The sequence below is a fragment of the Chiloscyllium plagiosum genome, chromosome 41 (genome assembly GCF_004010195.1).
Source record: "Chiloscyllium plagiosum isolate BGI_BamShark_2017 chromosome 41, ASM401019v2, whole genome shotgun sequence".
Classification (NCBI taxonomy): Eukaryota; Metazoa; Chordata; class Chondrichthyes; order Orectolobiformes; family Hemiscylliidae; genus Chiloscyllium; species Chiloscyllium plagiosum.
The window spans coordinates 7,047,008-7,072,561 of record NC_057750.1 but is presented as its reverse complement, the minus strand read 5'-3'; the positions used below and the strand labels follow the sequence as shown (position 1 = coordinate 7,072,561).

At 48.1% G+C, this 25,554-nt stretch overlaps 1 protein-coding gene across 1 annotated transcript in view; it reads right to left on the bottom strand.

Annotated features, from left to right (window-relative positions):
- vaspb (vasodilator stimulated phosphoprotein b) overlaps positions 1-25,421 on the bottom strand; it is a 57,999-nt gene extending 32,578 nt beyond the window's left edge. The window contains exon 1 of the mRNA XM_043680852.1: positions 25,089-25,421. Coding sequence (XP_043536787.1) covers positions 25,089-25,093 — 5 coding nt within the window. The 5' untranslated portion in view covers positions 25,094-25,421. The remainder of the gene's footprint in view (positions 1-25,088) is intronic.
- Positions 25,422-25,554: the final 133 nt, after the last annotated feature.

Sequence of the window (25,554 nt, the reverse complement as noted above, 5' to 3'; positions counted from 1 at the left end):
GAGTCCCCCAGCTCTCCTCCTCCTTCCCCCCCCCCGACCCCGTACAAACCCTCACTCTTCACTCCATGTGGAGCTGCTCCAGGTCAGAAAGGGCTAAGCCTTCGATGAAGCTGTTCACAGGGTTACCTTGCGGCCCAAGAACCCAGTCCTCCATTGCATTGCCATCGTCACCCCCCCTGCCACAACGCACCCTGGCTCAAAACTGCACAGTCAGTGGCCATTCGGCCCCAGAGCCCCCTGCATGCCCTTTCAGGCGCTGTGTTCTAGGCACAGAGTTCTGTGTGAGTCAGACTCAGCAATGAGGTGATACACAGGTGACAGGGAAGGGACTATGGGGGCAGGGTACAGTAACTGCTGGCTGGCCATAGACTCCACACGAGAGTGCACACGGCAAAACCGTCTCTCCTACTCGTCACACCCAGAATATCAACAGTGGCCAGTCCCTGAGCCTGGGCAAATGTGGACATATGTATACAGCTCCCATAGTCCAGACACACACACACAGCGAGGGATAGACACAGAGACCATGCTGCTCAGTAAGTGCTGACAGTTGCTTGATCTCTATCACTGCGATGCATTTCCAATTCCGATTTGTTGATGGAATTTTAATCCTGGCAGCTGGTTAGGTGGGATTTGAACCAGTGTCCCTGAATAACCAGGTCAGTGATGTCACAGTGACAGTACCAGCCTCCCCACGGCAGATAGCTTCACAAACAGAGGTACTACAACAGGGAGTGACCCTGAACCCTTAAAAAAGTAAGACCCCCCCCCCCCCAGTAATCCTGGGCACTGCCTTCAGGAAGACTGTCTCAGGGAGATTTACCCAAACAGTTCCTGGGCTGAGGGATTTTAGTGACAAAGTCAAAGGTCACAGAAGTTGGGGTCAGTCTCCTCAGAGCAATGGAAGTCGAAGGGAGCTGTGATCACGACTGAAAAGGATAAATGGTGGGTTTAGAGAAGGGAACAGGGCAAAGCTGTTACCATGAGCTCATGAAGAAAGGACCAGGGAGAGGCAGATTTAAGGTTTGGTTAAGAAATGGCAGCACGGTGGCTCAGTGGTTAGTGCTGCTGCCTCACAGCACCAGGGACCCAGGTTCGATTCCAGCCTCAGGCGAATGACTGTGTGGAGTTTGCACATTCTCCCCGTGTCTGTGTGGGTTTCCTCCCACAGTCCAAAGATGTGCAGGTTAGAGTGGACTGGCCGTGCTAAACTGCCCCATAGTGTCAGGTATGTGCGGGCTGGGTGGGTTAGCCATGGGAAATGCAGCGTTACAGGGATAGGGTAGGAGGGTGCGTCCAGCTGGGATGCTCTTCAGAGCATCTGTGCAGACTTAATGGGCCTGTTTCCACACACTGTAGGGACTCGGTGGGGTGGGGTGGGGTTTGCAGGGCAAAATGTGAGGAAGAGCTTTTGTTTCCCCCTGCCCTCCAAACACAGGCAACAGCCTGAAACTCTCTCGTGGCAGAGAGAATGAATAATCTGCGAGAGGAATAAAAGCAGATGCTGGAAAATTGGAAACGAAACAAAGGACACAGAGTTAACATTTGAGTCTGCCAAGAATCACTTTCAGAACTGTGCTGTAAGTAGTGCACTCAAAACATTAACTCAGTTTCTCTCTGCGCAGAGCTACGGAGTTCCTCCAGCAATCTTTAAGAGGAAATTGGATGGGGAGCTGGGGTAAAAGGACGGGGGGGGAGTGGGGCGGCATGAATAGGAAGGGTGCGTGAAATTTGAGTCATGCAGGCAGCAGACAGGGATTTGAAAGTCAAATCGACAAATACCTGGGCCCATTCGATGCACAGAAAACAGCCAAGTTTGGGATCAGCCGAGGTCCTTCTGAATAACAGAGCAGGCTTGAAGGGCCGAATGGCTTGATCCTCTCTCTCTCTACTTGGAGGAGGGTCCAGCCAAAAACATGAGGGGGGGATAGGCGGGGCAGGTCAGGAGATAAAGAAAACACTCCTGTTTATTGTGTACGGTTCTGGTCACCACATGACCAGAAGGACATGGAGGCTTTGGAGATGGCACAGAAACGCTTTACCGGGATGTTGCCTGGTTTGGAGGGAATGAGCTGTGAGGAGAGCTGAGACAAACTTGGGCTGCTTTCATTTGAAGGACGAGGGATGTCTTGACAGAAGTTTACAAAACTGAACAGACTCGATAGTTGGCGTCTTTATCCCAGGGTAGAAATGTCAATTACTAGGGGTAAATTGAGGGGAGATGTGAGAGGCAGGGTTTTTTTTTAAAAAGAGAGAGGGTGGTAAGTGCCTGGAATGTACTGTCAGAGGTAGTGGTGGAGGCAGATACAATAACGTTTAAAAGGCACTTTTACAGATACAGGAATAGGCAGGGAATAGAGATCTCTCATGGAGATCGTGAACATCATGAAATTTCTTGATGTCCGCCTGGCAGAGAATCTCACCTCGCCCCCCCAACACCACCTCCATAGCCAAGAAAGCCCAGCAGCGTCTCTACTTTCTGAGCAAGTTGAGGAAAGCCTACACCTCATCCTCACCACATTCTACAGAGGGTTCATCGAGAGTACCCCGAGCAGCTTCATCACTGCCTGGCTTGGGAATTGCACCGTCTTGGATCCGGAGACCCTACAACAGATAGGGAAGAGAGCTGAGGAGACCATCGGGATCGCTCTTCCCTCCATTACAGGGATTTACACCACATGCTGCATCCGCAAGGCTAACAGAATGGTGGACAACCCCACACACCCCTCACTCCAATTCCTCCCCCTCCTGCCATCTGGTAGAAGGTACCGGAGCATTTGGGCTCTCACGGCCAGACTGCGCAAGAGTTTCTTCCCCCAAGCCATCAGGCTCCTTAACACAGTAAATTTCTTGATGTCCGCCTGGCGGAGAATCTCACCTGGCCCCCCCAACACCACCTCCATAGTCAAGAAAGCCCAGCAGCAGCGTCTCCACTTTCTGAGCAAGTTGAGGAAAGCCTAATCCATTTGCACTTTTTGGACAATTTTTGAATTACAGCTAGGACAATGTTTTATTAATGATGATCATTCACTGTCACATTGTAATTTCATCCACCACTGTGAATATTGTCTTGTCTTGCCAGGAATTACTGTGCTGTCTTGCATGTTTTACACTTCTCTATGCACTTTATGCTGCCCTGTGTATGACTGTCCTCTCGTGTAGTCTGTGTGTTCATATAGCACTCCGGTCATAGAGATGTACAGCACGGAAACAGACCCTTCGGTCCATGCCGACCAGATATCCCAACCCAATCTAGTCCCACCTGCCAGCACCCGGCCCATATCCCTCCAAACCCTTCCTGTTCATAAACCCATCCAGATGCCTCTAAAATGTTGCAATTGTACCAGCCTCCACCACATCCTCTGACAGCTCATTCCATACACATACCATCCTCTGCATGAAAAAGTTGCCCCTTAGTCTCTTTTATATCTTTCCCCTCTCACCCTAAACCTATGCCCTCTAGTTCTGGACTCCCCCACCCCAGGGAAAAGACTTTGTCTATTTATCTTATCCATGCCCCTCATGATTTGTAAACCTCTATAAGGTCACCCCCTCAGCCTCCGACGCTCCAGGGAAAACAGCCCCAGCCTGTTCAGCCTCTCCCTGTAGCTCAAATCCTCTAACCCTGGCAACCTCCTTGTACATCTTTTCTGAACCCTTTCAAGTTTCACAACATCTTTCCGATAGGAACTGGAGGAACGCTGTTGGGCTTTGATTGTACCAGCTGTATTGGAGAAACAACAAATAAAAAGTTACTCGACTCTGCCAGGGGGATATGGAGCACGTAGAGGCAAAACGTTTTTACTTTAGAAAGGTATTGTGTATTAGCGCAGTCTTGGTGGGGTGAAGAGCCCATTCCCTGCGCTGTACTGTTCTTAATTTGCTCTCAATCCTTCCATCAACAGGAAGGATTTTCGCCTCCTGAACCTTCACCACACCCACCCCCTGCCATTTTACTCTGCCCAGACCCTACCAAGCACAGTTCTGAACACCTCACTCTATCTCCCAGGACAACAATCCCCATTTCTCAACAATAGTTACTCACTCCCTCCATAAATCATGATGGAATCTGACTGCTTATTCCACCCGCGAACAGAGTCTTTTGAGAAACCAACGGCCAAAATATTTTACCTCTTCCCTAAGCGCTGCACACGGCAAACTAAAATTCGGATTTTCACACACACAAAAAAAGTAGGATTCTTGTCTGGAGGAGAATTGTTTGTTGGTTATGCACTTGGAGATCATGTCAATGTTTTTCACTCAGTCAACATCAGTAAAATCAAATAATGGGATCTTGCTGCACACCACTGGCTGCTTTCTTCCCCCTCTATTTCAGCAGGGACTGTACTACAAAAAAGGTACTGAACTCAAAAAAGGTCAACTCAGCTTCTCTCTACCAATACTGTTTCCACCCCCCCCCCCTCCCCCTCTGTTACACGGGAGCAGACCTATCCCCCAGCGTTACACAGGGAGTTCTTCTAGAACACAACGGTTGCATTCTTATACGACCACAAGGTATAGAGAAATCGCTCTTTAGAAACAGTGATTAAAGTGTCAGCGATGTAATCAGGTTACAGCCAACACACGTTTTAAAAGCTTGCACTTTAGCAACAGTGTCCCCAATTCATCAATGTTATAGTTAATTTGCATTAACAAAACGAGTGTTACACAGAGACAGACCAGTTCCCCACCAGTACTGTACCCCAGTGTTACACAGAGACAGACCTGTCCCCACCAGTACTGTACCCCAGTGTTATACAGGGACAGACCTGTCCCCACCTGTACTGTACCCCAGTGTTATACAGGGACAGACCTGACCCCACCAGTACTGTACCCCAGTGTTACACAGAGACAGACCTGTCCCCACCAGTACTGTACCCCAGTGTTACACAGAGACAGACCTGTCCCCACCAGTACTGTACCCCAGTGTTGTACAGGGACAGACCTGTCCCCACCAGTACTGTATCCCAGTGTTACACAGCGACAGACCGGTCTCCAGCGTTATGCACACACTTGATAGATTTCGACCAATTGGCCGAGCAATTGTGCTGGTTTCTAGGCAGCAGCACCACGGCAAAACCCCCTCTCTGATCGAACCCTTGCCCCATCACGTTGTTAATGCCAGTTGGAAATACAGTCAGGTATATCAGAGCGGGCACGGGATTCATTGCAGTCGCTGAAAATCACAGAGCCTTATAATTTTACATTTCACACCAAGTACCAGAACGTCTGCCTCAGGGAGCGGTCAACATTGTGATGGGGAGTTAGGTAAGGAGCAATATTCTCAGCAGGCAGAAACACACCGAGAATACTTCATCACCAACATCATCTCCAAAACAAGGAGATAACACTGCCAAAAAGACCATTAAAACAAAAAAACCCTTTCAGTAGAGCTACCCAGCGAGGTGTACAGTCCTTGCATAGATTCATCCCTAATTGCCCCCTTGAGAAGGTGGGGGTGAGCTGCCTTCTTGAATCGCTGCAGTCCGTGTGCTGTGGGTTGACCCACAATGCTCTTAGGGGGAAAATTCCAGGATTTTGACTCTGTGACACTGAAGGAACGGTGAAGTATTTCCAAGTCAGGATGGGGAGTGGCTGTGAGTCAGTCATAGTCATGTATCTGCTGTGCTTGTTCTTGTATGGAAAAGGCAGGGGTCGTCATGCAGAGTCCTGGGCCAAGCCTCTGGTGGGTCAGAGGAAACACAGGGACAGGTAGATCAGGAGGACAAGTGGCCATTCGTTTGGTTTATGGTTATTGGGTTGGAGGTGCCATCACCACATGCCTGCTGCATATACCCATGCTCCACATACCCATGCTCCACACCCCTCTGCCAACCTGCCCCTCTCTCCACACACCTCCACCTTAGCCCCAGATGATCTGCATACCCCCTCCGACACAAAACCACCCTCTCCCCATTCCTCTCTCTCTCTCACACACCCCCTACCTACCAAACCTACCACACGCCCAGACGCTCTCCTGCTAGCCTGTACCCTCTCGATACCCCTACTTCCCCAGTGAAACTCCCCTCTTCCTTGCCTGGCCTCTCCCTTCTCCTCGTCTTCCAACCTCTCCCTGCCTTCCCTGTCTCTGCCCCTGCCTCTGGGGCAACTAGGGATGGGCAATAAATGCTGGGCCTGTCCAGTGACTGCCTCATCCTGTGAATGAAATCTTTTACAAGTGCCCCCATCCCCATTCCCCTCCCAACTATCCCCCCACCCAGACGTATACAAACAGGCATGGGAACCCTTGTGGCGTAGTCCGAGCTCTGACCCAGGAGGCCCAGGTGAAAGTTCCAGAAGGCGCTGATTAGAAAATACTTACCATCAGGTAAGAACAGCCAAACCATTATGGCCCTTGGACTTGTAACCCAGCCGGAGCCATGGGTAACCATGGCACTACCATTGATTGGGACAAAGTGAGGGCTGCAGACACCGGAGATCAGAGTGTGCCGGTGGAAAAGTACAGCAGATCAGGCAGCATCTGAGGAGAGGAGTCGATATTTCGAGCGTAAGCTCTTCATTCCTGATAAAAAGGAGGTGACAGGCAGCGAAAGCAAGAGCTGTCATCAAACTAGAACAGTTGGGCTAAACGGAAGATGGTAGGGCAGAGGAATCTGGTCACATGGGCGCTGGCTGTGCACATTTGTTTAAACCAAGTTTCCTAAGTTGCAGGACAGAAGCACACTTCAAGTGTAGGTCATTGGCAGCAAAGCACTTTTGAGGAGGGGAGGATGCCGGAGGACGTGCAAGGCGCTACATAAATGCGAACTTTGCAATCTGTCACGAACACAGTTGGTTTGCAGAAAGCAGATTAATTACAGAGAGGTAGAGCAATGTCTTTGAGAATGGAATGAGACCCCCCCCCCCATTACGAGCAGAAATATTACTCTGAGGGGAGTTGAGGGGTAGGCCCCAAGCAGAGTTGTCCATTGGATAAGAATGCCAGTTCACTGACCTATTGTGGAAGGGAGCTGACTAACCGCAGCTCAATAACTGACAGTACGTGAGATGCTCACTCTACTTGGAAGTGTCAGGCTTCCTGATAACGTCACGTTACCCTCCCCCACAGACATGCCAGACCAGGACTCCTGGGATCAAACTCCAAACACAGCCTTCCATTCACGTGGTCATTTCTCTCCATCAGCTCAGTGGCTCAGTGGTTAGCACTGCTGCCTCACAGCACCAGGGACCCGGGTTCGATTCCATGCTCTGGCAACCGTGTGGAGTTTGCACATCCTCCCAGTGTCTGCGTGGGTTTCCTCCGGTTTCCTTCCATCGTCCAAAGATGGACAGATGAGGGTGGATTGGCCGTGCTAAATTGCCCATAGTGCCCAGGGATGTGCAGGTTAGGGTGGATTGGCCGTGCTAAATTGCCCCATAGTGTCCAGGGATGTGCAGGCTAGGTGGTTTAGCTATGGGAAATACAGGGTTACAGGGGTAGGTTGGAATGCTGTTCAGAGGACTGGTGTGGACTTGATGGGCTGAATCGCCTGCTTTCACACAATTCTTATGGAGACAAAATATTTTAAAAACAGGAGGTCCCTGAACTGTCTACACTTGCATCCAGGGATGTGCAGTCTGGGTGGGTTAGCTATGGGAAATGTGGGGTTGCAGGGATAGGGTAGGAGGGTGGGCTGCTCTTCCGAGGATCAGTGCAGACTCAATGGGCTGAACACCCTCTTTCTGCACTGTAGGGATTCTACAAGTTACACCTCGTGCTCCAACAACAGAAAGCCTCTCCTTTGAAACACTGAGCAACAAAAACAGAACGGCTGTCTCCCAGATAGTCTCGGCAGGTAGGGACTGTCAATTGGCTTGGAGTCTCCAGCAAAGCATGGGGTCGTGGAAGCCACAAGGAAAATATTAGAGAGAATATTATAAGATATTAAAATTACTTCTGAACTTTTGAGAGATAGAGAGATGGGGAAACGCCACAAGGGTGTAGAAGGATGGATTAGTAAATTTGCGGATGACACCAAGGTCGGTGGAGTTATAGATTATAGATTAGATTAGATTAGATTAGTGTGGAAACAGGCCCTTCGGCCCAACAAGTCCACACAGACCCGCCGAAGCGAAACCCACCCCATACCCCTACATTTACCCCTTACCTAACACTACGGGCAATTTAGCATGGCCAATTCACCTGACCCTGCACATCTTTGGACTGTGGGAGGAAACCGGAGCACCCGGAGGAAACCCACGCAGACACGGGGAGAACGTGCAAACTCCACACAGACAGTCGCCTGAGGCGGGAATTGAACGCGGGTCTCTGGCGCTGTGAGGCAGCAGTGCTAACCACTGTGCCACTGTGGAGTTGTGGACAGTGCGAAAGGATGTTGCAGGTTACAGAGGGACGTAGATAAGCTGCAGAGCTGGGCTGAGAGGGGGCAAATGGGAGTTTAATGCAGAAAAGTGAGGTTGTTCATTTTGGAAGGAGTAACAGGAATACAGAGTACGGGGCTATTGGTAGGATCCTTGCTAGTGTAGATGAGCAGAGAGATCTCCGTGTCCACTTACACAGATCCCTGAAAGTTGCCACCCAGGTTGACAGGATTGTTAAAAGAGTAAAGGCAGAGAGCCTGATTCTTGTAGAGAGAGGAGAAAAACTTCTTCAAGGCAGGCATCCTTGCAAGAGGATTCGCAGTAGGGTTAAAATCAACGAGGTAAAAACAATGACTGCAGATGCTGGAAACCAGATTCTGGATCAGGCTCTCTGCCTTTATTCCTGATGAAGGGCTTTTGCCCGAAACGTCGATTTTGCCTGTCCTCGGATGCTGCCTGAATTGCTGTGCTCTTCCAGCACCACTGATCCAGAATCTGGTTTCCAGCATCTGCAGTCATTGTTTTTACCCAGGATTGTTAAGAGGGCATACGGTGTGTTAGCTTTTATTGGTAGAGGGATTGAGTTTCAGAGCCACGAGGTCATGTTGCAGCTGTACAAAACTCTGGTGCGGCTGAACCTGGAGTATCGCGTACAGTTCTGGTTCAGAGGAGATTTACTAGGATGTTGCCTGGTATGTAGGGAAGGTCTTATGAGGAAAGGTCGAGGGACTGAAGGCTGTTTTCATTAAAGAAAGTTGAGATATCACTTAATAGAGACATACAAGATCATGGAGTTAGATAGGGTGGACAGTGAGCCTTTTTCCTCGGATGGTGATGGCTAGCACGAGGGGACATAGCTTTAAATTGAGGGGTGATAGATATAGGAGAGATGTCAGAGGTAGGTTCTTTACTCAGAATAGTAAAGGCGTGGAATGCCCGGCCTGCAACAATAGTGGACTCGCCAACTTTAAGGGCATTTAAATGGGTATTGGATAAACATATGGATAAGAATGGAATAGTGTAGATTCGATGGGCTTCAGATGGGTGTGCCGACGTATGGAACCATTGAGAGCCAAAGGACCTGCACTGCGCTGTAATGTGTTATAGTCTATGAAAGCTGCCATTAACATATTCAGGTATTATATCTATATATTCCCCATGTTGAAAACCCAACATGGTGCCCGTGAATTTTTTTAAAAATTAATTCACCGGACGAGGCAGTCACTGAGCAGGCCAATGTTTATTGCCTGTCCCTATTTGCCCAGAGAGCGGTTATGAGTCAACACCATTGCTGTGGGTCTGGAGTTGCACGCAGGTCAGACCAGGTAAGGATGGCAGATTTCCTTCCCTTAAAAAAAAAGGATATTAGTGAACCAGATGGCTTTTCCCAACAAATCAGTGATGGTTTCATGGTTACTATAGGTTTGCAACTTCAGATTATTACTGCTGTTGAAAAGACGACTTATTTTGTCAAAGATTTTTATCTTAACTCATCAGGACAACTTGCAAGAAAACCAACTTGGAGGTAAAACAGACTTTTAGATTGTATCACAGGAGAGTGCTGATTGGTTGGCAAGTGGACTCTGATTGGTAGGGGTGTTGCCCTGTTGATTATGCCCGTTAACTGACAGTTAACAGCTGCACAGTGACCCACTCCTGCTCCTTGTTTACATACCACAGCACTGCGGAGCGTTCTGGGAACACCCAGAGGTCACGACAGGCGCTATGCAAATGAAAGTTCCATCCTTTATAAAGAAAACATAGGCTGTGTCCGCGAATAAGCAACAAGAAAGATTTGTTGACAAAGCAGATGTCGCAATGCATACACCAAAAAAAAAATGACTGTTTCTCTTTTAAATATAAACCCGATGAAGGGAAGGGTCAGATATAATTGTAACTGAAGGAACCTTTTTGGTCACGGGTATCCAACAGGAACTTCTCAAACCTACCTCCTCCTCCCCAGGTTCTCTCCTGGTCAGGGGTGTGCGCTAAAGGAGATGTAAACTGCTCAGACAAACAGAAGCAGGCATGTTCATGACTTAAAAAGAACTTATTTTCTTTAAAAAATGTTGCTTATTCAGAGTTGAGCAATGTTGCAGTTCTGTACTTGCCCTTCAGTAACGACTAGTCCGCATGTACGATCATGTCAGACCCAGGCCAGAGCGCCGTCTCAATATCACTGCGGTTTCCTGGGCACCACCCTCTCGCCTACCACTCAAACTCACAGATTACTCTCTCACAAGTTCCAATTCTTAAACACATCACCTAGAGACTCAGCACAGAGAGAATCTCACCAGCCCTCACTTTGATTCAGTGACTCTCCCAAGACACAGTACGAGGGTATTCTGCCTGGGTTATGTGGCTCAATGGTTTTCTCAACAGCAGCCCTGTGTAATCTCACTTTGCTGCTCATCCCCTTCAATACTTTTTAACCTTTCGAGCAGACCTCCCATTCCTTTTCTGAAAGATGTCACGGGCTTGGCTTCAAACAGCAGCTGAGAGTTAAAGTCTCCAGATTCTCCGCCTCATACAGAGTCATAGATACACTGAGTTAACCTGTCAGACAGAACATTCCGAACCGATGACCACATCCATCCAGAAGGACAAGGGGCAGCAGACACATGGGAACACCGCCCCCCTGCAAGTTCCCCTCCACTCACCACCCTGACTGGGAAATATATCGCCGTTCCATTCCTGTCGCTGGGTCAAAACCCTTGAATTCCCTCACTAAGGGAATCGTGAGTATTCCTACAGCACACGGACTGCAGCGGTTCAATAAGTCAGCTACCACCACCTTCTGAAGGGGGCAATAAGGGATGGACAATAAAGGCTGGCCGAGCCAGGGATATCTGAATCCTTCCTCTTCCCCCTCCCCATCTCTCCTGACCGCTGTAAAAGTTGGTAACACACATTTTAGCCTAACATTGGATGGGTCTTGACGAGACCTGTACCAACAGGTTTTTCTGACTTAAATGGCCCACGCTTGCCCTTGAAGAGGCCAGCGAAAACCGCAGCCGGGGACCCATATCAACACTATTCATGGGATCTTACTGTGCTCCAGTGGACACTGCTTTCTGCTACGTAAGTCACGGGAGCGAAAGTCAAAGGCAAATTCCTCTGGGATGAGTCAGAATCATGCACACCAGGACGTTGTTCAGCCCAGTAAGACCACAGCGCAACCTCGATTATCCAAACGACACGGGCAGCGAATATTGGGCTTGGGCAACACAGCGTACCCAAGCAACGGGACCTTGAGGTCTTGTTCGGATAATCTGAAAGTCGGACAACCAAGGTTGCCCTGTACACACACAACAATCTAGTCAGTCAACTGAGAGGGGAGCAGCTAAAAAGGATGCTCTGAGGGAGGAAGATCTTTACTGAAATGGCTTCATATGTTTGTGCGGCTGAGAGCAGAGACTGAGAGAGTGCATGATGCTGTGGTTCCTTTTACTTTAACACAAAACAGAGGAAATGGCCAATGCTGAGTCTGTCAAATCCAACCCCGCCTGAACTCAGGAGACACAACTTCGATCCTTCCCCACTGTTCAGCACATTTTTAATTCAATGGATTCAAATAAAATTTCACGGATTCAGTGAATGTAACAAAGTCAGATCCTCCAGAAAGCTCCATGCTGGTGAATTTAATCACAGAGTCAGATAACGAGGATGAGCGAAGCTCTTTGATCCAGGCTTCGAGGTGAGGAGAGGCCGAGGGAGGGTGCAGGCAGCTCCGAGCTGAGAGGGGAACCATTAAAATCAGGAACATTTGAGGCCACAATAAAGAGAAGCTCAAATATAACACAGCTGGGGTGGGGGGAAAGAGAGAGACACACAGAGGAATGGAGGAGCAGAGGGAAACCAATTATCAATACCATCTCTTTCGATTTTGTGTCTGTCCAGTCGTTCCTTAATTGCAGATCTATAACAGCCTTGGGCTGTGCTCTGTTCTGACCCCACCAATCGCGGTCTCCGATAACTGCTACAGGAGAGCTTGCATTTACAAAGCACCTTTCACCACCTCAGCCCATTCCAAAGTGCTTTACAGCCAGGTACCGCGGTCGCTGTTACAACGCGGTGAACACGACAGCCAATGCGCGCACAGCAAGCTCCCACCAACAGCAAAGCAACAATCATCATCATCCCTTTGTGAAGCCGATCAAGGGGTAAATGTCAATCGGGGAACACCAGGGCGGGGATCCTCTGGTCTGTTTCAGAACCTTGGCCATGGGATCCTTCACAACCCACCGGGGCTGGAAGGGGTGGGGGATGGGGTCCCTGTTCAAACACCACTTCCAAAAATATCATGGCATTCATCACCACTGGGACTATTCCCTGGGTCCTGAAGATCTCACTGGTAGAGGCTTGGCTCCAAGGAGGACAGTTGGGAATGTCGGAACGGGTGGGCAAGCATGGAAGGGCGGGGGTTCATGCTCAGTAGTAACCAGATCAGATACAAAGCTTAAAATGGTCTCCCTCTGCTCCAACAGTTCACTTTAACCTCCGTGGAGGAACTCCTCACTGTGCCAGAGCAGCACTGTCCAGTGCGAGTGAGTGATTGATGCAGTGTCGTCTGTCAACACCATTGCAGCCACATTATCTCAAAGGACAAGGGGCAGCAGATACACGGGAACGCCACCCCCTGCAAGTTCCCCTCCACTCACCATCCTGATTTGGAAATACATCGCCGATCCTTCAATAGTTGACACCCACAAGTGAATAAACAGAAAAATCATACAACTAACTTGAGCAGAAAATGCTGCGCGCGCGCGCACACACACACTCGGTTCAGGTAAATACATGCCACGTTGTACAGAAGTCACTGAGTCACCAAGGGTGCATGCATCAAAAAAAAAGTTAAAAATCGCACGACACCAGGTTATAGTCCAACAGGTTTATTTGGAAGCACTAGCTTTCGGAGCGCTGGCCACAACCATGTGATGAAGGGGCAGCACTCAGAAAGCTAGTGCTTCCAATTTAAACCTGTTGGACTATAACCTGGTATTGTGTGATTTTTAACTTTGTCCACCCCAGTCCAACACCGACATCTTCAAGTCAAAAAGAAACACAGCTAACTGAAACAGTGCCCATGCACTGTGCGGCTGTGAACCTTCTGATTAGAGAGGCCTGTTCCTTGATGTTTTCTGAGTTAATCACACATGAATTTCACTCAGAAAGTGGTGAATCACAGGAATTCTTTGCGCAAGGACTGGGGGAGCTCAGCATTTAAGTTCAAGTCTGAGATTGATGGTTTTGAGACAGATGATTAGAGTCCCACTGGCTGGGTCAGCAGTCATTGTTCATCATTAATAGCCCAGGGGGCAGCTAAGAGTCAGTCACATTCCTGTGGGTCTGGAGTTGTGTGTAGGCCAGAGTGGGTAAGGATGGCAGATTCCAGATGGGGTTTACCCCCTCTCCCCCCCAACAAAAGGCATTAATCTCACCAGCAGACTCCGAGTCCCAGATTTTTGTTGAACTGAAGCTCTACTGTCTGGTGGTACTTGGACCCAGTTCCCAAAACATTCCCCGGGTCGCGGGATTAATTGTCCGGCGAGATCACTAGACGCACTGGCACGCGGTGGACTCTTAACTGCCCTCTGAAACAGCCCCAAAAAAGTACTTGGGGCCAAGGGCAATTTGGGATAGGCAGCCAACAGCCACACCCAGTCCAGTAGTGTGAGAGAGCAACCTATAATCCAGTCAAACAGCAGTCTGGAGGAATGCTGTGTCTGACTAATTGACAGACAGTCAGACACAACGTGAGGGCTGCAGATGCTGGAGACCAGAGTTGAAAAGTGTGGTGCTGGAAAAGCACTGCAGGTCAGGCAGCATCTGATTAAGCTCTCCTTGAAACGTCGACTCTCCTGCTCCTCGGATGCTGCCTGACCGGCTGTGCTTTTCCAGCGCCACACGTTTGACTCAGATACACACACACACACAGAGTAACATTACACCAAACCATGTGCTGGCTGACAGCATCGGCACGTCAGAGACAGGAAGTGCAGAGCTCAAACCCCACTCCAGACAGCCCCTGCAGTGTGGTTACCCAAATACCAATTGGCAGAAGGAGAGCTCCCGGTGGTGAACTATTTTGGCTCCTCCCTCACAACAAAGTGGCCAATCGATGCACGACATGAAAGTCAGGTGCCAACTCCAGGAGCTTCAAAAGGCAAGGGACAGAGTCATCAAGCTCAGAAACAGGCCCTTCGGCCCAACTCGTCCATGCCGACCACGTGTTCTAAATTAATCTAGTCCCATTTGCCAGCACTTGGTCCCTATCCCTTTAAGCCCTTCCTATTCATATACCCATCCAGATGCCTCTTAAATGTTGTAATTGTACCAGCCTCCACCACTTCCTCTGGCAGTTCGTTCCATACACGTACCACCCTCTGTGTGAAAAAGTTGCCCCTCAGGCGCCTTTTAAATTTTTTCTCCTCTCACCTTAAACCTGTGCCCTCTGGACTCCCCGACCCTTGGGGAAAAAGGCCTTGCCTATTCACCTTAGCCATGCCCCTCATGATTCTAAAGAACACAGGCAGCATACACATGAGGTAAATTGGAAGGACATAAATAACATTCAAATGCCAAGGAGAGTCAATGAGACTAGGCCGAAAAGGAACATGCGCACACGAAGATCAATCAATCCAGGAGCAGCTTAATGAGAAAGACACAGATGGCAACATTGACAGAGTCCAAGAAACGACAGGCAGACATAGAATTTCATGCACAGGAAGAATATAGGCTTGTGGGTCTAATGGCCTCATTTCTTTGAGTCAATTCAAAGACCACAAAAACAACAGATCACTCAAGTTGCTGTGTTCCACTGCAATTATGTTGCAGTGTTATCAGCAGATTTTAACATTGGCCTGCCAAGCTCTTTGCAAACCAGATACTTTATAAACAAATGTTATCACCAAGGCTCCTCAGACAGCACCTTCCAAACCCACGACCACTTCCATCTAGAAGGACAAGGGCAGCAGATACATGGGAACACCACCCCTTGCAAGTTTCCCTCTGAGCCACTCACCATCCTGACTTGGAAATATATCGCCGTCCCCTCAGTGTCACTGGGTCAGAATCCTGGAATTCCCTCACCAAGGGACATTGTGAGTGCCCTGACAGCTCGTGGACTGCAGAGGTTCAAGAAGGCAGCTCACCCCCACCTTTGGGGGTAATAAATACTGGCCTAGTCACTGACACCCAGATCCCATGTATTAGAGATATACAGCACAGAAACAGACCCTTCAGTCCAGCTTGTCCATGCCGACCAGATATCCCAACTTAATTTAGTCCCACCTGCCAGCCCTGGCCCATTTCCCTTCAAACCCTTCCTATTTATATACCCATCCAAATGCCTTTTATATGTTGCAATTGTGAATAATTGTTTTTTTAAAAAAAAAGCTTTTGCAATGTAATTTGGGACAGACAAGTCCAGCTTAGGCCAGGAGAGGGCGAGAGATTGGGTGGTGGGGGGAAATGACTACCAACAAAGCAATACCTTGCTAACTGGGAGCCAGGGAAACCTGATGTCACATTGAGTTGCAACGTGTGGTCAGTTACAGGTCATTCTGCTATAACGCACGTCTCATCAACCCGAATTCGCTGATTGACGAATTGGGGACCTTTAAAACGTGCGTTGGCTGTAACGGGACTACATCGCCAGCACTTCAAGCGCTGTTTCTGAAGTGAGATTTTTCTATAAAGAAGGGCTGCACATGAATGCAACCATCGCATTACAGAAGAACTGACCGCATTGGAGATAAAAATACCCTCAATTGCTAATGTAGGGCTGTTGTCGCTTGTTGGCATTAATACCGTGGTGGAGAAAGTGAGGTCTGCAGATGCTGGAGATCAAAGTTGAAACTTTATTGCTGGAACAGCACAGCAGGTCAGGCAGCATCCAGGGAACAGGAGATACGACATTTCGGGCACAGGCCCTTCTTAACACCGTGGTGCCAAGGAAATTAAAGCTGCTGAGCTCCAGTCAGCATAGAGTTCATTTTGGAGAATCAATAATGATGGGGATACTGACGAATGATTCTAATTCTGCTTTGGGAGTGAATTTAAAACCCCGTAGGGTGCCCCAAAATGACAGCATTGTCCCGAAAAAAGGAGAGAGTGAGAAGGAAAATGTAGCCCTCAAAGTTTGAAGAAAAGCCCTTGGGGGGGAAAAAAAAAGAAAAATTATCTTGATCCATGCAGACCATTTGGCCCATCAAGTCCACACTGACCCTCCGATAAGCATCCTAACCACCCAGCCCCTACACGATCCCTGTAACCCTAGATTTCCCATGGCACATCCCTGGACACTACAGGGCCAATTTAGCATGGCCAATCCACCCTAACCTGCACATCTTCAGGTTCAGAGAGGAAGTTGACCCAACTGATTCCTGGGATGAGAGAGCTCTCTTTCTCTGTCCTCACTGCAGTTCAGGAGAATGGGGGGAGCTGGGCTGGTCGCGCTGAGACATGTAAATCCTAAGGGAGCTCTTGGTGGGGGTGTTTAGATGCTAAATGGTTGTTACCCTCCTGGGGTGGGAAATTTAGAATGGTGGGGGCAGGTATAACTTCAAAAGGAGTTTGCAATTTAGGGTGGAAAATGCGGCGCATTTAGTCAGGAGGGATTTGGAATTCTCTTCCCGAGAGCTGTGAGAGGCTGAATCATTAAAAAGAGAGGTTAGATAAAGACTTGATATGACTTCACGGCAAGTGGGAGCAAGCAAAGTGAAGGTCATCGTTAGAATGATCTTACTGAATGGAAAAGCTGTGCCAGTCTACCACTACCCACTATAGTGTAAGCTCACTCCACAGGAAAACATTCAGCAAATATCACACTGTGACAACTCACACCAACTCACACGGTCATTCCAGTTTCTCCATCTGTGCTTGTTCCCCCCCGTCTCATTTCACTGAAGAGCATTGGGAACTAGAAGGACCACCTCCAACATTTCAACTTTACAATAAAGCACACAGAGGTCATACTGGGGTCATCCAGAGGAGCGGGCAATACTTGAGACTTTGGCTCAAATCTGAGGGGTGACCTTTTAGAGTTTTATAATACCATGAGGGGCATGAATAGGGTGAATAGTCAAGGTCTTTTCCTGGGGTTGGGGAATCCAGAACTAGAGGGCATAGGTTTAGGGTGGGGGGTGGGGGAGATTTAAAAGGGACCTAAGGGGCAACTTTTTCAGACAGAGGGTAGCGTGTGTATGAGAATGAGCTGCCAGAGGAAGTGGTGGAGGCTGGTACAATTACAGCATTTAAAAGGCATCTGGTGTGTATGTGAATAGGAAGGGTCGAGAGGGATATGGGCCAAGTGCTGGCAAATGGGAATAGATTAACTCAGGATATCTGGTCAGCATGGACAAGTTGAACCATAGGGTCTGTTTCCATGCTGTACATCTCTATAACTCTATAAGTCACTATGATGGAATTCAAATTCACATACAATCCCTACAGTGTAGGAGCAGGCTATTTGGCCCATCGAATCCACACTGACCCTCCGATAAGCATCCCAACCAGACCCAGCCCCTACACAATCCCTCTAACCCTACATTTTCCATGGCACATCACTGGACGCTATGGAACAATTTTGCACAGCCATTCCCATGGCACATCACTGGACGCTATGGAACAATTTTGCACAGCCATTCCACCCTAACCAACACATCTTCAAGTTCAGTGCACACATTCACGGTTAGTTTGCTTTCTCCAAGAATTATTACACAGTGGTTAGCACTGTTGCCTCACAGCGGCAGAGACCCAGGTTCAATTCCCACCTCAGGCGACTGACTGTGTGGAGTTTGCACATTCTCCCCGTGTCTGCGTGGGTTTCCTCCCACAATCCAAAAATGTGCAGGTTAGGTGGATTGGCCATGCTATAGTGCCCGTAGTGTTAGGTGAAGGAGTAAAATGTAGGGGAATGGGTTTGGGTGCGTTATGCTTCGGAGGGTCGGTGTGGACCTGTTGGCGGGGGATACGGACACACACACACACCACAGTCAGTGGTGCACAAATATAATCATTCTTTATTTCCTCAGTTCCATTGTTTCTGGTGCAATGTCTGTGTTGAAATCGATTGACTCAAAAACGTTAAAGCAACTTGCACCCACCAGCTGTGTGGTGATGAAAACTTATTGTGCCTTTCACAACCATGGGGGCATTTCCAAAGAGCTTCGCAGCTGTTTTAAATGGTTCAGAAATGGAATGGGTCCCTGTAACGTTAAAACAGGGATTCACAAACGGAGATCCACGGAGCCTTGGAGACAGTTCAGGAGACTCCCAGAACAAGAGAAGGCGTTCAGTACAAACAAAGTTCTGCGTAGCACCAAACAATTTACTTATTTTGTTTTAACAGCATCTCAATTCTTTAATTTCTTTCATGGGACGTATGCATTCTTGGCAGAGCCAGTGTTTGCTGTCCATTCCTAACTGCCCCCGAATCAACTGGCTTGCTTGGGCCATTTCAGAGGGCAGTTTTTTTTTTAAGATTACATTACAGTGTGGAAACAGGCCCTTCGGCCCAACAAGTCCACACCGACCCGCCGAAGCGAAACCCACCCATACCCCTAAATTTACCCCTTACCTAACACTACAGGCAATTTAGTGTGGCCAATTCACCTGACTTGCACATCTTTGGACTGTGGGAGGAAACCGGAGCACCCAGAGGAAACCCACGCAGACACGGGGAGAACGTGCAAACTCCACACAGTCAGTCGCCTGAGGCGGGAATTGAACCCGGGTCTCTGGCGCTGTGAGGCAGCAGTGCTAACCACTGTGCCACCGTACCGCAGTTGTAGAGTCTGGAGTCACACATTGGCCCAGACTGGGCCAGATTTCCCCTTTCTAAAGAGGACATTACTGAAGCAGATGGGTTTTTCCCAACAATAATCCCATTGCTTCTTGGTGACTATCACCGAGACCAGCTTTCAATTCCCGACTTTATTAACAGAAGGAGTGGCGTGGTGGTTCAGTGGTTGGCACTGCTGCCTCCCAGCACCAGGGACCTGGGTCCAATTTCACCTTCAGCTGACTGTGCAAACTCCACACAGACATTCTCCCCGTGTCAGCGTGGGTTTCCTCCTACAGTCCAAAGATGTGCAGGTTAGAGTGGATTGACCATGCTAAATTGCCCACACAGTGTCCAAGGATGTGCAGGTTAGGTGGGTTGCCCCATAGGAGATGTAGGGTGATGGGGATAAGGTAGTAGGGTGTGTCTGGATTGACTCAAATGGGTCAAGTGGCCTGCTTCCACACTGTTGAGATTCTACGATAGATTGACAATTACAATTCTGAGCACGTCACTCTTAAAATGAAGAAAAGACACTAAGGGTTGCAGACAGGTTGAGAGGAACCTCAATGTTTTGATGGCAGGAGACAGTAATTGCGTAGATAGATTGGTGAAAATGGGGATTAACCCATTATAAGGGAGATCTGATGGAGATGTCTAAAATCACAAGGCTCTTGGACAGAGTAGATTGGCAAAGGGGACACTAACTTAAGATCAGTGGGGGCAGCACAGTGGCTCAATGGTTGGCACTGTTGCCTCACAGCACCATGGTCCTGGGTTCGATTCTAGCTCCAGATGACTGCTTTTGTGAATTCTGCATGTTCTCCTCGTGTCTGCGTGGGTTTCCTCCCACAATCCAAAGATGTGAAGGTCAGGTGACTTGGCCATGCTAAGTTCCCCATAATGTTAAGTGCATTAGTCAGGGGTAAATATAGGGTAGGGGAATGGGTCTGGATGGGTTACTCTTCAAAAGGGTTGGTGTGGACTTGTTGGGCCGAAGGGCCCATTTTCATACGCTGTAGGGAATCTAATCTAAATCATCACCAGGAAAACAACGAAGAGCATCACAAGAAAGGAGTTCTTTTGCACAGCAAGTGGTTAGACTCTGGAATGCGCAGCCCGAGTGTGCAGATTATTTGGGGCTTTCAAAAAAGAGAATTTAACCGTTCCCAGAGGAGAACAAATTTGCAGACCGCGAGGAGAAGGCAGGTGAGTGGGACTAGCTCGGAGAGAACCAGCCTCAGTACCATCAGCCTCCTATTCTGCTGAACGTTAGGAGCATCTTTCCCCTATTGTCAGCTGCCTCTGCGCCAAGCTCTAGAATTTTCTTCCTAAACCTTGCCAAGTGGGCATTAATTGGGTGCCTGTATTCATATTCAATTCCCAAACAAATGGCGCTGTTGCGTTTGGAGGTGCAAGCTGGCACAGTGAGTTTCTGCCACCAAAGGCTAGTAAAGCACGTACAAACTCGGCTCTGGTTGTATCCTGCATCAGCTCTCTCCACTGGGTGAAGCAAAGCTCTGCCTCTCCACCACAATCTCCTGCTTTACTAAAGCCAACTGCATCGTCCCAATACCTCAGTGACAGTCTACAGCCAGTTCTGCTTTAACACGGTAACATTCTGTTCTCATGCAACCCTGTGCTATAAGAAAATTATCCCTTTGGGCCCTTCGGCCCAAAAAGTTAGTGTCCCCTTTGCCAATCTACTCTGTCCAGGAGCCTTGTGATTTTAGACATCTCCGTAATAGCAACTACATTTAAACTATGATTTGGAGATGCCGGTGTTGGACTGGGGTGTACAAAGTTAAAAATCACACCACACCAGGTTATAGTCTAACAGGTTGCTGGAATTGTGTCATAACCAGCACACAATTTAAAACTCAGAAACAGCGTCCCCAGTTCGTCAGTCGGGTTAACAAAATGCACGTTATAGCAGCACGTCCAAGCACACTCCTGGGAGTCACCTCAGGACATTTCACAATATTAAACAGCGCCATGTAAATGCAGGCTGCACTGCGGGGTTGCACGGCTTAGGAACACAAGTAGGCCATCCAACCCCTCCAGCCTGTTCCGCAGGTGGTGGCAGCGATGGAACAATCCAAGGAGCGAGACAGCAAACACACCGAGGGAAGTGGGAAAATTGAAGGCCATAAAATTTTCCTTGTTGTGGGGATGGAGGCAACAAAACGACCTGGAATGTTGCCCAAGAGTCAGAGCTGAAAGTGTGTCGCTGGAAAAGCGCAGCAGGTCAGGCAGCATCCGAGGAGCAGGAGAATCGACGTTTCGGGCATGAGCCCTTCATCAGGACATACAGCATGGAAACAGATCCTTTGGTCCAATTAGCCCATGCTGACCACGTTTCCAAACTGAACTAGTCCCACCTCCTGCATTTCCCACCTCCAAACATTTCTTATTCATGTACCTGTCCAACCATCTTTTAAAATGTTGTAAGTGCACCCGCATCCACCACTTCCTCAGGAAGTTCATTCCTCATATGAGCCACTCTGTGTAAAAAGGTTGACCTTCATTTCCTTTTCAAACCTTTCTTCTCTCACCTTAAAAATATGTTGCCTGGTTTTGGACTCCCTTGCACTGGGGAAAAGACTTTTGCTTTCCATACCCCTTATGATTTTAGAAACATTTATAAAGGTCACCCCTCAGCCTCCTGCGCTCCAGTGAAGCAAGTCCCAGCCTCTCCCAATAACTCAAAACCTCTGGACCTGGCAACATCGTGGTAAACCTCTTCTGAGCCCTCTCCATTTTAAATAGCATCCTTCCTATAGCAGGGCAACCAGAGTTGGATGCTCCTCCAGATGTCCTTCAGGGAACCTGCTTTCCTCACCCTGTCTGACCAACTGCAGAGTCCAACACTCAAACCCCTGAGGGAAAGGAAACCATCAACGTCACCCGGGCAGAATGGGCCATGTACCACATCCCCAATCCCACCCCAGAACAAAACACGATCTAACCGGGCTGGTAATGTGTCAATGGGGAAATGCTCTGTATCTATCCTGTGCTATATCTGAGCGCTGCAAGTATGGGCAACGCTGTGAGTCTGGGCTGGACAGTGTCACAGGTGGCACTCCAATGCAACATAAGGTTAAGCGGGTTCACGCGGTGTCAGGTCACGGGCAGTCTGAGAGGCCCGGTTATGCTTTCATCTGCAGTCCCTAAAAAAAAAGAACACTTTCACATTTTTGGTTGGGTTTTGGGTCCCGTACTCCTTACCGGTGGGCAGGAGGGAGGGAGATGCAGACAGAGCTGAGGATCTCCTCACGAGCTTGGCCTACGTGGCCATCAACGGGCTGAGGTTTTGGCTGTGCAGGGGCTGCAAGTAGCTGCCCCACTGTGCAGTTATGTCTGACCTTTGGTACCCATTAAGAGAGCGCATGCAGTGTCCACTGGCACCACAGAGGGTCCAGAGACCAGTGGGTATCAGAAGGGCTGGAGTGATCATCTCCCTGGGTAACGTTATCGTGTTTTAATTTTGATCAATTCCCATTGATCATTTAATTTTATTACAGTCACCCGCCAGGGGATGTCTAACCTACAAAAAGAGGAACAAGAGTAGGCCGCTCTGCCCTTCCAGACTGCTACCCCATTCATTAAGATGGCAGCTGATCTGATTTGAACCTCAGCTTTACATTGCTGCACACCCCCTCCCGATACTCCTTCACCCCCCTCGGTCATTGGGAATCGATCTCCCTCTGCCTTAAACACATTTAAAGATTCTGCACGTTTATGCTTTCACCTGCAGCTCCCATCACTCCCTAAAAATCAAAAGTAATGCCTTTACATTTCTGGTTGGGTTTTGGGTTCCCCTGACGCTGCCTCTTGAGGAAGGGAATTCCAAAGACTCTCAACCCTTACAAATAAAACGTTCCCTCATGTCTGTTTTAAATGGGCGCCCCCTTATTTTTAAAACAGCACGCCCTTGTGGGAGAATCTACAACAAGAGGAACCATCCTTTCCACTAAACTGCCGAGGAGACAGGCGCAGCCTTTCCTCAGAGGTAAAAGTCTACCTTAGTTAAAGTTTTGTACTCAAACAGTAAATGTCGAAGCTGCTCCATATCCGGCTTGGGAGGGAGCTCAGGGTTGAATGACCATGACTCATTGCTTGCGTTGTCCCTTTAGAGTCCAAAGGTTACCGACTGAAATCTCACTAGAAGGAAGGAAAGTAGGAGCGAGGCCAAAGATCCCATCACAGCACCGAGGGAGTGCAACTTTGCTGGAGGTGCTGATAGAACGGAGGCCATCTCAGGTGGCCTCCTGTAGCTGAGGGTCTCCCCCACACAAATGTGGGAAAATACTTTTTTTAAAAAAAAAAGGGATGTATAGAATTGGTGCAGACAAGATGATGTTTCCCATGGGTGGGGACTTTTTCTTTAATTCAGTAACTGGCTGGGCCAGCATTTATTGCCCATCCCTAATTGCCCAGAGGGCAGTTGAGAGTCAAACACATTACTGCGGGTCTGGAGTCACAAGTAGGTCAGACCAAGTAAGGATGGCAGCTGGCTTCCAAACGGCATTAGTGAACCAGATGGGTTTTTCCATCAAACAACATTAGAATGTTAATTCCAGACGTTTACTGAATTCCACCATCTGTCAAACCTGGGTCCATGGATTTACAGAGAGACCCCTTACTCTGAATCAGGACTCTCCTGATGCAGGGTCTGCAGATTTGAAACATTAACTCTCATTTTCAATGTAGCTTGAGTTCTACCTGCCTTGGAATCTCTTCCATACATGGCCAAGTAACACCAAATGTCTCTTGAAATAAAAACCTCTGCACCAGTTACTCATTACATTAAAAGCGACGTGGGTTTAATCCAAGGAATGTCTTCTTTGGGAAGAAATCCACATCACCCACCAACTATTTGTTTCCCTTATTTAAACATGCCGTGATGTCACACAGCAACTGGAACTGGACAATTAAGCCAAGTGACAAAAGGACACTTTAAATGCAGACACACACAAGGTGTGTACGCACACACACACACACACACACACTCTCTTGTTACCAAGAAACCCGGTTGTAAAACCAAGGCTAATATAAAGCAGCTGAGTTGAAAACAATGATTCAGGAAGTCATGTTTAAGCCATTACAGAAAATAAGTTTGAAAAACACTTTTAGATTTTCTGCATCAGAAGACTTTCACTATGGTGTCTAAGTTAAAAAAAAAAGGGGGGGTAAAAGAGAAAAGGAAGAGATGGGACGATGGAATAAACAAGGGGAAAGTTGGCTGGGGGTTGGTTGCTTGCAGTTTAATACTTTATTCTAGGCTGTGGTTACTACTCTGCAAGAATTCTTGTAACAAAACATCATCAAAACCACATTAATTACATTCCCCACCGAACTCAGGCTAAATAGAACCTATGAAAGAGGTGTTCCTCCTCCGAAAATCAGCACTGAACAACTAAACAAATTAACAACCCAGGTTAAAGAGGTATGTTGCATTGTTTTGAAACTAGAATTGGAAAAAAAGTGCACTTGAAATTAAGTTTCTTCAAATAACTCAGGAGGGGAAACATGTACAAGGACAATGACAGAATTAGGAATTGATGTTTCTGTATAATACACTCAGGGGGGGAAAAAAAACACACACACATTTCAAATGCCCACTTTAAAAAAAAATCCCTACTCAAGAGGAAACCGGAATCAAAAACAGAAGTTTCAATCTGATCTCTCTCTCACTGAATTCAAACCCAGCGGATTAAACAAAACCTTAATTAAACTATATTGTCATAATTAAGTGGAGGCATTCGCGTCTTGGAAAACAAAAATTAAGATTTTCGTGCACGAGGCGTGGGGAAACTTTGCCCATTGCGTTTCACACGCAACACTCAGCAGGGACTTGTGCCCTGGTTATAACACGAACCCAAGGAAATTAATCCCATTCCGCAGCATGTTATTAACTGGTGGAAATGCACACACGCCCAGAAACTGACACACACACAAAAAAAGCTTGAAGTCCTACCTCATGTTTGGTTTTTTTTTTGAAGATTCTCTTTCAGAGGCTGGTAAAGATTCTGCAAAGCAAATTCCTGTCCTTAACGTGTGTGTCAGGCTTGCTTGCACACACACACCGATTTTTCTCTTGCTTCCTCTGTTTCTTTCTCTGTAAAGAGGCGAGTTATTAACCTGCCCAGGATGTTCTCTTTTTTTTTGTTATTGCACTTCTCTAGATCACTGCAGTAAGTTGCATACCTCTTCAGCAGTGAACACAGTCCTGTCGTAACATGCTCCCTCCTAACTGTTCCCCGCCACACTATAACCACTCTATGTTACACTGTATTCCCTCCACTCCCTGGTCCCAGTATTCACATATTCGACCAGCCCCACAATGCACAGCCTTGCACTTCCGCCAGCACTGTGCAATTTAAAAGGGCTACGGTAGAGATCTCCTTAAAAGGGCAGATGAACAGGGAGGATAATTCAACTCT